The 14,781-nt window shown below is 35.3% G+C and overlaps 1 protein-coding gene across 1 annotated transcript in view; it reads left to right on the top strand.

Moving 5' to 3' along the window:
* The window catches only part of NBAS (NBAS subunit of NRZ tethering complex), a 161,214-nt gene that overhangs the window by 66,004 nt on the left and 80,429 nt on the right, over positions 1–14,781 (top strand). Inside the window, exons 33-38 of the mRNA XM_054630256.2 lie at positions 1,202–1,315; positions 2,208–2,365; positions 3,713–3,811; positions 10,241–10,408; positions 10,996–11,109; positions 11,395–11,518. Of these exons, the coding sequence (XP_054486231.2) occupies positions 1,202–1,315; positions 2,208–2,365; positions 3,713–3,811; positions 10,241–10,408; positions 10,996–11,109; positions 11,395–11,518 (777 nt within the window). The remainder of the gene's footprint in view (positions 1–1,201; positions 1,316–2,207; positions 2,366–3,712; positions 3,812–10,240; positions 10,409–10,995; positions 11,110–11,394; positions 11,519–14,781) is intronic.

Here is a 14,781-nt window from a genome sequence, read left to right as displayed (position 1 = left end):
AAAGTGGAGCTAAAAATAACAGCTATGCAATTTAAGAACATGTACTCCTTAAATGGTTTTTGAAACTGGATCTGTTTAACCTTCTGAAATATTTGCATTTCACAAGTTGTAGTAATACAGTTTCATAAACCAGTGCCCTTTTCAAATTACTGTAACAACACTGACTGCATAAAATTGCTTTTAATAATAGAGGAGAAGCATGAGCAAGAAGCTTGCATTTAAAAATCCACTTGTTTTTATTCTAAAAATTCTTTCCTTAAATTAATAGTTTATTTTTTCTGTGCATGTTTTGTCACCTTCTCATAGAGTGCATGGATGTACATAGTATTTTTAGCACAAGACTGGACAAACTAATGCCAGCAAATTGTTCACTCTAAATTGAAAAACGCTTAAAAATATATAGATTACTGGTAAAGGGTGACAGTTATAAATGTTATTTGTATTGACTATAAGTGGCTTTGAGATGGAGATGAGCTGTCTCATTAGATTTTCATCTGTGAATGCTGATGTATTAAAATTGAGGTCAGGACATTTTTCTACAAAGATTCTTGATGAAACTTTAGTCAGAAGACTTCAATAGTATCTAAAGTCTAACTTTTGATTCATAGCTAGTGGAAGAGGCATTGTCCAGAAGGTCTGGTGACTGAGATGGATGTGATATGGAAAAATTAGTTTCGGTTCTAGTCACTCAATTTATGAGGTTACAGATTTTTAAATGCTTACATTTTCTACATCTCATGCATTATTTGGAGCCATAAAGTGGCAGTTTAAAATGGGTCTCATATCTACAATATGATAAGAAAACAAACATTTCAATTCTTTTCTTCTATTACAGTACAAAGACTATTTTTTTCAGTGTCAGGATTTTGATTTATATGTCACTTAGCTTAAATATCAGTTTTGATCCTTTGGCCAACACATAAATACAATTTTCAAAAACTTCCTTTTTTTTTAACCTTGTCATAAGATGCCAATTGGTTTGGGGTTTTTTGCAAGCTACAGTGCCAATGTTTTTTTTTTAAATACTAGCTCCTTTTATTGTTTCCTTCAGGAAAACACAGGCAATTTTATTTTTGTTTCAGTTTCAAGAGGAGCTTTTCAGGTTGTGGTATATAGTTAATTCTTAAGAAATAAAGTGGCAAGCTTAAGTTGACCATTAATTCCAATTAACTAATAAAAAGTTTGATTTTTTTTCTTACAGGAGATGATCAGATGGAGAGAAAAGGTCAAGTTCTAATCCTTTTAGTGGAACAGGCTCTCAGTTTCCAGGACTACAAAGCAGCTAGTATGCATTGCCAGGAGCTCATGGCCACAGGTGAAGTAAATAAATAAATGGTGCATGGGGTGATGGAGGTGGAAATCTGAGTTCTGACTTTGTCTTACTGTGAGGTGTGGTACTTCAGATTGTTCCATTTCATTTTAAAATAGCAGTTACATCTTGTTAGTGGAAGTGCACTGGCATTGAATAGAGACACAAACAGCAAATACTGCATGGAATAAGTGTTTACTGAACTACTGGATGTGTAACCTCAGGGAGCTTTTCTGAATGCCTCTGGGAACAGCAATTTCTACTTCTTTCTACACTGTAGCCTCCTCAGACAGGTAAAACCTTGTGACTGCAGCTAGCAGGAATGTGCAGGTCTTTTAGAAGTCTACCTTTCTATCAAAACTCTAGAGATATTTATATATTTGTGCTATTTATATAATTTGTTTATGTGACAGTATGAGAGGTGGTAAGTGAAATACACGTGTCAAAATACTAAGGAAGATGGGATTTGTTTCTTTGGGTCTTTTTTTCTGCTTTGAGAATGAGGGGTGGAAATTCAATATGTATTGAGATTTTTCTAATATATCAAGTGTTACATATTTTGTGCTTTGGTTTTTACAGCCACTCCAGTAAGGTATTCAGTATCATGCACTGAAATAAATGAGCATTTTCTTATTGTAATATGTAAAAATACAGGATGTAAGCTTACAGATGCCTATTTTATTGTTATCTACAATATGATTAAAAAAAGTCTTTTATGTATTTGGTCAGTCTAAAGTTGAGCTACATCTCTGTTTTATGGAGCCTTTATGGTTCCTTTTTCAGGGGATGTTAAGCCTTGACAGAAATACCACATGCCCTCCTTTATCTCATCCAATAAGAACTGGGCAGCATCCTCCTTTCAGTTATGATAGGCAGTGTGTGTTGTGTTTCCTTGTAGGCTATTCTAAAAGCTGGGAGGTGTGCAGTCAGCTGGGGCAGTCAGAAGGCTTCCAGGACCTGGGGATGCGCCAGGAGCTGCTGGCCTTTGCCCTGACACACTGTCCCCCCTGCGCCATAGAGGCGCTGCTGGCCGTGAGCAGCTCACTGCAGACACAGGTACCTGGCTCTGGAGCTTCTCTCATCCAAGTCCAGTCCCTACCAAAGTGAAGGGGACTTGGGCTCATTTTCAAGTTTGTTCCCTTAAGTTCTACCCTCCAGTATATTTATATTTGTTCTGCTCTGCTCTTCTACTTTCACTGTTATATTTCAGCAAATCAGGTCTCTTTCTAAGCAGTTTGGTGTGATGAATTGGTTTCTGAAGTGGAAGTGCAGTTGTGTTTTCTGTCTTTAGTATTTTTAGTTTCTTTATTGATTGCCTGATTTAAACATTTTATTTAAAAATGCAGTTGATGAAATTTTAATATATTTTGCAGGTATTTATACTTTGTAATTAATCTTCATTAAATGTCCACATAAATGTGTATTAAGGGTTTATTAGATGATTTTTATGATTTTTACCCAATATGCAATGAAATTATTTTCTCACAGATTTCAGTGATGTAATGGTTTTAACAACTGCAAGAGGCTTTGTGTCTGAGCAATCTTTATTAACTCTGCAATGACTGACTTGATAGAATCACATGTTAGGTGTTGAGCTGATTGCAGTATATATGTGAGAACACGTAATTGTGGCATTTAAATACAACTTATGTCAAGATGACATAGCAAAAGTTTTATTTGAAATTGAAGGGCAGTAATTTAGGTTGTCAAAATGTTAAATTTCTGTTCACTGTAATTGTGGCTTGGCCTACATACTATGACTTGTTTGAGTTCATAGTTGTCTAAGAGTTCACAGTGTTCTTAGATTTATAATTGTGTAAGAGAAACATCTTAGAGGTTTTTTGACACAGAATGTAAGAATGGGGGAGAAGGGAGTCATAGCTACAGCACATGTGCAGCCTGATTAAGGCAGCTGCAAGTGTGTATGTAGCCTTTTCCTTAAAAAAATCCCTGAATAGAAATGTCTGTGAGAATACAAGCAATGTGAGAAGGTGGAAGTTCTGTGCAGAACTTCTGCTCACCAAATCACTGTCCTGTGGAACACATGTCTTAGTGGAGTTGCCCAATGCCTCAGAGTCTCAGTTCAGATAATGGAGGTTTTCATGCCATTTTTTTACTCTACATTGTACAGCACAGTACATAAAGTTAAAAAAAATAAATCTTAGATTTTGGGAAAAATACTGCACAAAATTCATGGAGAAGGGAAGGTCATTCTGTCTAGGGACTCCAACAGTGAGAGGATGTCAGAGATGCTGTGGTTTCTTCTTTGCATCTTCTCTTTCCCCCTTTTCTGACATGTAAGCCTTTACGTCAGTTTCTTGGGTTTTCTGTGAAATCAGTCATAATTCTTTCATTGGCTTATTTGCCTGGCAAAAGATAATATTTTTTATTTCATGTTTATAGATTCTTTATCAGGCTGTGAATTACCAGTTTCTTCCTTCTGAAGGAGGTGAGAATTCAAGTATCTCTGGGCCTTCTTTGTTGATCAGTAAGGATACAGAGGTAAGTTTTAATGTGACTTTTAAAGGTAGTAATAATAAAAGACTTCGTTCTACATTACTCTGAAGAATGGAATTTGAGTTTTTGACAACATCTGTCTGCTTGCTAGATAGAATGAGCAACATTAGACATGTAGTACTTTCTGTTGTTACATTAACTTAAGGGTTTTGCTTCTGTATTTATACTTTGTTCTGATTTTTAGTTGCTTCTTCCTACAGTCTTAGCGCCATTGAAAAAAATCTATAAACCCAGAGGCAGGGAAAGTGCAAAAAAACTTATATTAAAATAGACATTTATATTGGTTTAGTTTTTTTTTTAATCTGTCCCAGTTGCAAAGCAACAATTTTAAACCTGAAATACATATTTAACCAAAAAATGTTTTTTAATTAAACTTATTTTTCCCCTTAGTTCTGTACATCATGAAGTTTATGACTTGTTACTTTATAATGTACGTACATTGCATGTGAAATTATTTTTATGTGTAAGATCAGAAGGAACATTGAGTTCAGGCAGGAGAACAGGAAACAAGTCTTATTCTTTCTGCTTTTATATAAATTATTTTATGTTTATATGTGTACAGTTGCAAGTACTTTTGTCTCTTTAAAGAAGATGTAATTATTTACTTCTTTGTGAGAACAGGAATGTTTTTCACACTCTCTGAAGTGGAAAATTCTATATTTAATTTATTCTTTTCTCTCTGTTTTGTTTAATGAAATAGGTGAGTGATAAATAAATCTAGGGGTGAGGAGAGGGAATCAAGAGCCTTAAAGAAATACAAGAAAGAAGAGATTAAAAGGGGGTGGTGAAAGAGGGAAGGAAAGAATGAAAGAGAAGATTATGTTGCATAGGGTGGCTTTTTGAGAAATTATGAGAGTTCCAGCCTCCTCAGAGAATATGTCCATATTTTATGAATGGTTTTTATGTATGAATGTATGTATATGTGTGTGTTAATACACATGTGCATGTATATATATGTATATGTAGACATACATGTAGATGTGTGTATTTGCATATATATAAAATAAATGGCAGGAAGGTAAAATAGCACTACAAACAGAATTCAGAGGAAGAGGGCCAACATTTTGTGTCTGCCAGAATCATCAGTATGAAGGACAGGTCTGTTTCACTGGCACAAATGCATTTTATTTTCTGGAAATCCATAGATACATCTCTCTGAGTGGGAGGTTTTTAAGTAGATGTTAATAAAATTTATATGGGCGTGGATGCATATGTTTACAATATTTTAATGTCTATAAAAATTTGTCATGCATCACCTTTCATCTGCTGAAGTACTGTATTGTGGCAGAACAATTAGGCATGCATATAAATGTTTCAAAAATTTATTCAAAGGTTTATCAGAGTTGAGTAAACTCACTAATTAACTTTGCTATCATTTCAGTTTGCATATTAGAAGCAATTTTCATTATGCTGGAAAATTGACATTCAAAAATTTCTCCAATACAGCTTTCATTTCCCCACCCCCTTAGTTGTGGTTGATTGTCTCTTTAGAATTTGAAGTAGGTAGACAATTGACCTGGCAAGTTTGTATGTTGCTGCACTGAGGTGTATTTTCTTTTTCTTCAGTAAGGCTCCTTGGCATGTCGTGTTTCAGACCATTACACTAGGAAATAAAGTTCTGTATTTTTGCTAATTTTTTTCTTTTGTTCTCTCCCAGTTGACTTAATAGGGATTCATAGCTTTTTTTCATTTCTTGGAATGACACAGGAGGAAACATAGCCAAAAATTTACTCACTGTAAAACTTTGCCTTTGTTACAGACATCTGCAGTGTTAGAAAAGCAATATATTCAATAACTCGGTTTTTCTGACTTCACTGAATCCCATAACTGCAATCCTTGTAGTCACACTTTGTCTAATTCCCTGTGCTTCACCTTCATTGTCTTGCACAGAATTTTTGTTTCTTTAAAGAAAAAAAAAAAACCCTGATTTTTCTCCTTTTTCTTGTACTCCTTTCACTTTCACTTACCTCCTGATTAACTTACAGAATCCTTATTTCAGGGAATTGACAAATGGTTTTTCTCACTTACTGATTGATACCTTTTCAAATTGATGCTCTAAGTGTAAGTTTTCTTATCCTTACTTGATTAAGGTCTGGCATACATGTGTTTGGGCATCCCTTTTTCTATTACATTCAAAATACCTATCTGTAAGTATATCACTTTTGCTTTTTAAATTTCTGGTGACCTTTTTCTCTCCCTCTTACTTTTGTCTAGCATTGAATTATTAGTCTCCACTACCATTTCTTCCCCTATGTCAACCAACATCATCAGCTGGTCATACTCTTTCATCAGCTTTCTCTTGGTGAACTCTTCCCTAGACATTACTAATATAATTTCATTTTTATTCCATTTTTTCTCCAAACTATTTCCCCTAAAACTTGCAGAAATCTTGATAGGAGTCTATATATAGTCTATGTAGTCTATATGCTTAGAAATGGTTAATATTCCTCTCATGATGACTTCAGCATAACTTTTCTCCAGGTTTTTGGTGGTCCTACTCTAAAAGAAGTTAATGAATGCTGTGATAAAGCTGCACGTCATTATTCTGTAGGAGCTAATGCATGTGCACAAGCTTTGTGTCAACTTCTCACTGTTGTTTGAACTCATGGAATCCATTTGAGAAGTTAAGCTGTGGAAGCTATCATGATTCCAATGTACCAGATTGTTTCTAAGCAAAATGTTAAGTTTCACCAATCCTTCTTACTTCATCATCTTTTTTACTTGTGTGTGCTACAAATGCCTAAAAAACTAATCTTGTGCTTCTCAACCAAAATATCTTGGTGAGAAGATTAAGCTCTTGATTAATGAAAAGCCTTTCAGAATATTAATGGTAAAATTATTAAATTCAAATAAAATGCTTAGACATGAGATGCTGTGTTGTGTATAAGCACAAAACAATATTAATCAGTTGCTTTGTAAGTGAGCTCTGAATTTATTAAATCTGCATAATATTTAAATTATGTTTATATCTGTTATAAATTGTTATTTTTTACATATCTGAATATAGAAGCGTAATTACTGTTACATGGCACATCAACCCAAGAGAAATTAGTTCAAAGTTTTATTTTTAAATGAACTCTTGATAGAAAAGCAGATGTATTTTCTAGACATTTTCTAGAGAAATTAATATGTTCAAATTATAAGCATTATTTTCTTAAAGGCTTCTTAAAGAAAAGAAAATTTTTGATTAACAGAGCATTAGTGTCTGCTTTTCCAGTTTTCCCAAGCACTATATCTGGGAAAAGACAGGATCTCTTAGAACATTTGTTTACATTAAATTGGTAGGTCACACATTGTTATCACAGCTGCTTAGAAATTACTAGAGAGTGATGATCAGTTATGCTCTTGTCCTTTAGCTGCTGCTCCAGAATGTCTCTGTCAGATCTGCAGGTGTTAAGCAGCTGTCTTAATTACTGCTGTATATCTCAGGCACTCATCAAAGCCTGTGTTTCAGCAGCTGAATCAAATGCATTGTGTTTGCTTAAGACTGGGTTACTTCTTTTTTTCCATGATGTTATGGCCCTAGTAAGAGCCTGAACGTTCAGTGACTCTTGAATATTAGTGTTGTATCTTAAGCTGAATCTTTTCCATAGTCTCTCATTTAGGGTCTGGTATGTCGTTGCAGGACTGGAGCTTTCACTTGGAGTGGTTCATAGCTGTAACAGACATTGAAAAAAAAAATTAAAATCCCTGATACAAAACCCTCCAAGGTACAAAAGAACCACATGTAGGTTCTACATGAATACTTATGTAAAAGAGGCTATTTTAAATTCCTGTTTGGCAATGGAAGTACCAAAAAGGGAAAAGGAAGACCTAATGTGTGATGCTCTGTTTTTGAACAGACTCTACCTCATTTCATTTCCTTCATTGTCTCGACATAAAATGATTCTTAACATACAAAGTGTATGCAGTGTATGGTTTTTGCAAGTTTTAATCCTTGCACCTTGACTAATTGTCATCAAAGACCAAAACCAATCCTAAAATCCATGCTGCTATTGTTCTAATTTATTATTGTCTCTTGTGTGGCTTGTCTCACAAACAGCTGGCTTTGTTATTTGTCCTCCCATGAGACTGTTTGGAATTATATAAGTGTATGTAGGAGTAAAGGTGTATATAAATATAAAAATATGCTGTATATATTTATATAAATATTTTAGCTGTTATTTTAAAGTAACTTGATAATTCAGAATTTGTTGGTTGTCTTTTTTTATACCATTTAGATTCAAGCAGATTTTCAATCTGCTAATTTGTCTACTATTTAATAAGTTGTTGCTGTTATTATTTTGATTTTAATCAGAAGTGCTTACTTTATAAAGGATGTCAGGAAGAATTAATAGAAGAAAATAATTTCTCCCAAACACCTCTCAGAACTCCCAAAATATAACTTCTCCCTAAAGATACAATTAAATGATGCAACTAAAGTTGTTTTCTTGAGATGGGATCTCCAACCTTATTTAAGAAATAACTTACTTTGTGAGAGATTGATTTGAGATAGCAAAAGGTTGTAACCTGTAAGTGTTGCTGTTCCAGGTACAGAGTAAAATGGCTTCTCAGAAAACAGAATTTCTACTTTTTGCTGAAAAAACTGCAATTACCTGTAAGAGGGAAATTATTTTTAAACGAAAATCAGCAGAGTTTGTGTGATAGTAGTAGTGCCATAAGCATTAACACCTGCATACAAGTTGGCTCATTAGTTTTCATACTGCTGAAGGAGGCTGATTTAAAGAAAAGTGCTTTGCTCAAATGCAGTTGACAACTTGGGTGGGATGTTTTTTTCTCACTCTGTTTTAGTTTGGTTTAGTTTTGGTTTATTTTTGCTCCATGAAAAATCAACTAGGTGTGTTGCAGCATCTTCTTGAAAATGGTGGCAGAGAGGAATTAGTATTCTGTATTTAAAATAAATTACAAAAATTTGTTGTACTTAATACTTCAAATGGTTTGTTTAAAAAACACGTGAACAAGAAATTCTCCCCCCAGGCCACCAGACCTAGGATTTTCCGTTGCTTTTATTTTTTCAGAGCAGAAAATTCTGACAGGTTGTACTTGGCATGCGCTTTCTTAATTTGGTGAAGCAAGAACTGAATGTCCCAGTTTATCCAGTTGATTCATTAGTGGTTCATTTGTGAAATGCACAATATGATTTCAGAAAAGATTAAAACAAATGCTGAAGGACTAAAGATGAACCTGCTACTTCAATGGTCAGCTTGAGGCAGTAATTTACTGTACGTTACAGTAAAAGGTACTAGAAATAAGGTCTTCTACATGTAATTCAACCTTATTGAAGCTGATATGTTTTTCCTCTGAGGTTACAGTGGGATGTATTTCTCTTCAGCATAATTTGGCATCCTTTGGCTCTCATGTGTGAGGTTTTGTCATTAATTAGTAAATTGTAAACTAATACTTTCCAAACTGGTATACAGGTAGAATTTTTCTGTTCCAATATACTTCAGTGTATGGGGAAATTAATAATAGGGTTGTTAGGGATAAACATATGGCTGTTGAAGTTATCTATATGGAGGAAAATACTTGTTTTTTGTTGTGAAAACAGTGTGTTTACCTCAGTATACTAATTATATGTTGGTGATTAATGTGCACACATTGTAAAGCATGCAATGGTCACAAACCTTTGAGAGCTGGAATAGCACAGATCAGACAACATGGATGTTCTGGGTATTATTTAAATGCTTTACATAGGAAGAGCTGGTATAGAGAGCCCCATTTGTGGAACATGTATCTACTCTTAAGAGTGGAGTTATGTGTGAGTTCATACTAAGTGAAGGTATATGTGCATGTATTGCAGAAGAAGTTTTTGATTGAGAAAAGGTTGGGATTCTTGTAGTCCTTTAGGCTGGCTGTTTTTCAGTATTTTGTGTGCCAGCTGCAAAATTTCAAAGCTTGATGATACTTTATCACTTGGTCTAGAGATGTATATTTACATCTCTACTATTTCCCCTATTGGGAGTTCAACTTAATTAAATTAATGCTACCTCTATAAAAATACAAGATTGTCTCTAATATCAGCTTTCTTGAATTATCAAAGATTAACTTTAGTATACTCTATCCTCATGTTTGTAGAGAGGTGATTATTGTTGTGAAAACATTCAACATTTATGTAGAACATTGCCATTATAAACTTTGGAATTAAAACCAGTGCAGTCTGTGGAAACAGGGGGTGATAACTGAGTAAGGGGCCAAATGTTGTGCTGATCACACCGCTTACTTCACAGTGAAACTCCTAAATCACTTTTAGTTTGTCTTTTGTTTATTTTTGGCAACTGCTGCCTGAATTAATGGTCATTCAAGTGTGTTATTAATACAGTGTGCCTGAACTCTAATGCATTTGTTTGGCTTTAGGTCACTAACCTAATTACAGCAGGAGTCTAACCCTTGCATTGTGTGTTGGATATGTCACAGGATGAAACCAGCGTCTCCTCTGGCCAGTCCACTGATTTGTTGTACTGGACGACATCCAAAACCATGAAGGTGTTGTCCAACACAACTCTGACTACCAAAGCCATGCTGCATGCTGTCAGTGATGGGCAGTGGTGGAAGAGATCCTTAACTTATCTGCGACCATTACATGTAAGGGATTGCTGATGTGTCCCCAGATGTTTACACATTTGTGCTACATTAGTATAAAAACTCAGCTCCTTTGTAGGAGCTGATAGCTGAACCCTCAAATCCATAAACAAACTACAGACATCATGGGACTGTTTGCAAGGAAATCCCAGTGAAGGAAGGGGTCTAAAGCTGTTTTCTAGTCTATTTTCTCCTGGTTTTTAGCATAGTGTAAGAAGGCCTAATTGAAATTTGGCAGAATTTTAAAACTTTGTGGAGCAAAGCACAGTAAAGCCCACTCTTTAAATACTGTCATCTTGTATTCAAAGCTGTTCCTTTGCAGTTTCTCCTTTCTACTTTCTCTATTTCAGTGACTTTCTATAATGTTTGTGCCACTATTTTCTGTGATACTGCTTTTGAACGTGATTCTCTTTCCTTTTTTAAGAATACTGGACTTCATTCAGAACTGGTTTATGTAAGATGACTCCTTTTGTTGCTCCCAACTGAATTCAATGATCTTTTCATTTACAGCTGTTTCCCTTCTGCATAGTGTTTACAGCATTTTTATGAGCTTTTTTACAACTAGGCTCAACTATACTTATTTTTCCCAGGGCCAAGAATTTGGAGATGTATTAAAAAGGGGGTCTGGAGAAAATGCTACTGTGGAAAAACAAGGCTGTCATCCATTTTATGAGTCTCTAATTGATGATCCATATATTGCAGAAGTAAGTTATGGTTATAGAAGTCTGCAGTTTTTTGTTGAGATCTTATAATCTAGTACAAATACAGATTTTTTGATTATATGTGTGACATGAAATTCTGTACCATAGTAGGAAAATATCATTAAAATTAAATATCATTAGAATTAAACATCATTAAAATTAAAATCATTAGAATTAAACAAAGGAAAGCAAATAGAGAAACTGAGGTAAGCAGCTGGATGTGATGCAAGTGATGCAAATAAAAATGCAGGTGTAGAGTGTATATGTCAGTTGTCTTTTTACTTCCAGTCTGAAGTCAGCTATGGAACATACCAGAACAATTCTTTGGAAAGCTTTGCAGAAGTGTTGCTGAGAACAGGGAAACTCGCAGAGACAAAGAGTGAAGGAAAAGACCTACTTCCAACTACAGAAGGTATGGACATATTGGATATATTCACTCCATATATAGTAAATACAGAAGTATCTGTGGGTGGGTTTAAGTGTGGAGAATTGCACAGAACAGTCTGAAGTATTTTCTGGGTGTTTTGCATGAATTGTGATCTGGCTCAATGGCTCTTGTTGGTAAGAAGTCTTGTTAGAAGTAGCTGCAGAGTTTTCAAGGGAATTGGTGACTTTAAGAGGAGTTGGCTCAGCAAAGATTAGAAAAATGAAAGTTCTCTTTAAATAAGCAGAAAGTGTTATTTGGGGGTTGGCAACGATAGGAGGAATTGTTGAAGGTTTCCTGTATATTACCATGTTCAGGTAATGGGAATTTGTAAGCCATTGTGAGTTATTTCTCTGTGTGCCTGCATATTCAGTTGATCAGATTCTGTGCCACTGTTTATCCACGTTTCAGTATTGCAGGTTTATTGTAGTATTTTATTTGCCAATTAATGCTTAACTGCAGCTTTTGGAATCATCAGAACTTTTTGTCTTCTTCTGAAATGTCTACATGTTACAGGTCATATTTAATAATTTTTTAACTGAAACAATTTCACTTTTTAAAGAAAGATAACGAAAAAACACCTGTGGTTGTTTATCTTTCCTTTTGGATGTCTCCTGCTGGTTTAAGAAATTAACTGTTTAAATATTAGATGCTGTTAGTGTCTTTTGAAGGAAGATATATGTATTATACTTAGCTTGTGGTAAATTCTGTCATGAAAAATGAGTATATTAAATCACTTGCTAGATGAGACGTTTCAAGACAGGCTTTCTCCATAAGCCACACGTTTACTCAAACTGTTTCATGAAAACCAGCATATTTGTCTTAAAGTATATGATTCAGTAGTTTGAGATATGTGGTATTTGTACAGATAACTGTGTAGTTCTAATATAACAACACTCTGAATCCGAAAAGGTTAGCAACAGCTTGTATAAATTGGGTGTGTGCATGTTTTGGTCTTTACATGCTCTCTTAATGCAAAAAAATCCTTTAAAATCAGTAGTTAAAATCTCATTTGTTGCATGCTGAATGCCCATAGGCCTTTAGCTTTGATTCCAGTGTCTTAAAGGAGGAGGGAGGGGGCAAGAATTAAAAAGTATTTATTGCTTCCTTAGGGAAAATGATTTACTTGGCAGATCTGTGGTAATAGTTCCTGCTCGAACTTGAGTAATTGGAACTGATTGTTTACAATTCAGTAGCTGCTTTTGAGATGGAAATTTCAGTGTTGGGGACTTTCCCTTGAAGAAGAAATTTTAGATTTTAGCTTCAGTTTTTGAGCATCTGTCTCCTTCCTCTAAAGTGTGCAGAATAAAATTTTGCCATTTAATACTTCTCTTCCACCACTTTTATTCTATAGTCAGTGTTTCACTTAGGAGTCCCTCCAGCTGAAGTTTAAGGAATCACACAGATATGAATCTCACTTATTATTCTGCATTTTAATAATTTTCAGTCTTCCTGTATATTTTTGGAGGATTTTGCCATACAAAACTTGAATGCTGATATGAGGTGTCAGCTACTGCACTGCTCTAGTAACTGCAAGCGTAGCAGGTTTCAGTTGATTTTGCTTACAAGTTTGAATCCCAGCTATTTGTTTCTAGCTGTCTTCTAGGATGGTTAAAACAGCAGGTTTCAACTCCATCAAAAGAACTGAAGAACCTGGAGGGAGATGCAGTTTAGCAAAGAAGTCTTCATTGTACTTGGCACTTTTTCTTAGGAGAGGCTGGAGTAAGCATCAGACTTTGTTTACTGTAACAGTGCCTTGTGCAGTGTGAGAGACTGGCTAAACACTTTCCCTGCTGACAGTGTGCATCATCATAGAAGTGTGGAATGGTTGGAAGGAATCTTAAAAATGATTTCGTTTCAACACCTTGCCATGGGCAGGGATGCTTTCCACTAGACCAGGTCACTCTGAGCCCCATCCAGTCTAGCCTTGATAAAACTCTGTAATAAAACTCAGGCTATCTTGCTGCTTTTATGGATTGGGTGGTGTTACAAGCCTTGCACTTTGACTTTTCTTGTCCTTGCTATCTGGATGTAGGTGGTAAACTGATTATTTCCAAGTGAAATGGTAACTCTCATCTCCCTGAGTCCTGTTAAAGTGCTCCTTCCTCAGCTGTGGGCTGATAGTGCACCCAGACTTGGTGTGGCTGAGGCCGTGTTGTGCATCTCTGTTTAATAGGGGTTTTCTTTCTCCTTAGGCCTTAGGGATTGATCAGGAGGTTGAAGATGAAATTTGAAAAGATGGCTGTATATCCTTCTAACCAGATTAGGCACTAAACTCAGAGTAAACCCAAGACAGTCAGTCATACCTATTAGTCCTCAGGGGTTTTAAAGCAAATAATACCTTAATGTTCCCCATAATTTTGTGGTTAGTTGTAGAGATGGCTGTTTAACTGCAGTATATGCTTCTAAGTTTATTGACATTTTATCATGGGCTAAATTGAAGACTCAAAGCAATTTTTGCATTTTTTTCAGAGGAAAGCCCATCAAAAGTGAGTTGAAACTTTCTATGTATGGAGAAATTCCAATTTTCACAGATAAACCATTTTTTCAATACTTAGCCTCTCAAACAGGCTGTGGCATAAAGACCTGCACAGGAAACGAAAATATTTATAAAATCAAAATATTTTTGTGTTTCTGTGAGAAAGTTGTGCTTGTGGGACAGCAGCATTGGCATTTTGCTTGTCACTGCCTGCCCTCCCTGGTTTGCCAACCCTGTGATGTCTAATCCCGTTGGTATATTCCAGATTTGGTAGTGGTCTGAAATGACATTAAGTTCCTGTAAATTTTGTGAAGATAATAGGACAGAATGGCATCCTGGTGATGTCTGGAGCCTGTGACTTGAACTCAGCCCTGTTAGACTGCAGAGGATTCTTGCATGGCTTCCCTGGGAGACAGAAAGCTGTATGAAATTATTTTTGCATATATGTATTTGTGTGTATGTAAAGTGCACATCTAAGTATGGATGCATGAAAACCTATCATGAACACATTAGCATGCAGAAAAATTATTGAATTTTTTTTTTCTTGGAAGGTATGACAATAGAGACAATTCTTTCTTCTTACATACCTTCTGGGAGTTGGGATGCCATTGTGTCACACTTCATGCAAAAGTGTGAAGAAAATCATATTGTTTTCTGGCCCTGTATTGGTGCTGTGTTCTTTGTAATTATTGCTATCCTAATGGTGAAGATCAGTTTTTGCAAGTGTGTCAGTAGTCATGTTGGGGATGTTAAGTTGAAAGGGAACCCATAT

Source organism: Agelaius phoeniceus, chromosome 3 (assembly GCF_051311805.1).
Source record: "Agelaius phoeniceus isolate bAgePho1 chromosome 3, bAgePho1.hap1, whole genome shotgun sequence".
Taxonomy (NCBI): domain Eukaryota; kingdom Metazoa; phylum Chordata; class Aves; order Passeriformes; family Icteridae; genus Agelaius; species Agelaius phoeniceus.
The sequence above is the reverse complement of the archived record's forward strand: the minus strand, read 5'-3'. Positions and strand labels throughout refer to the sequence as shown.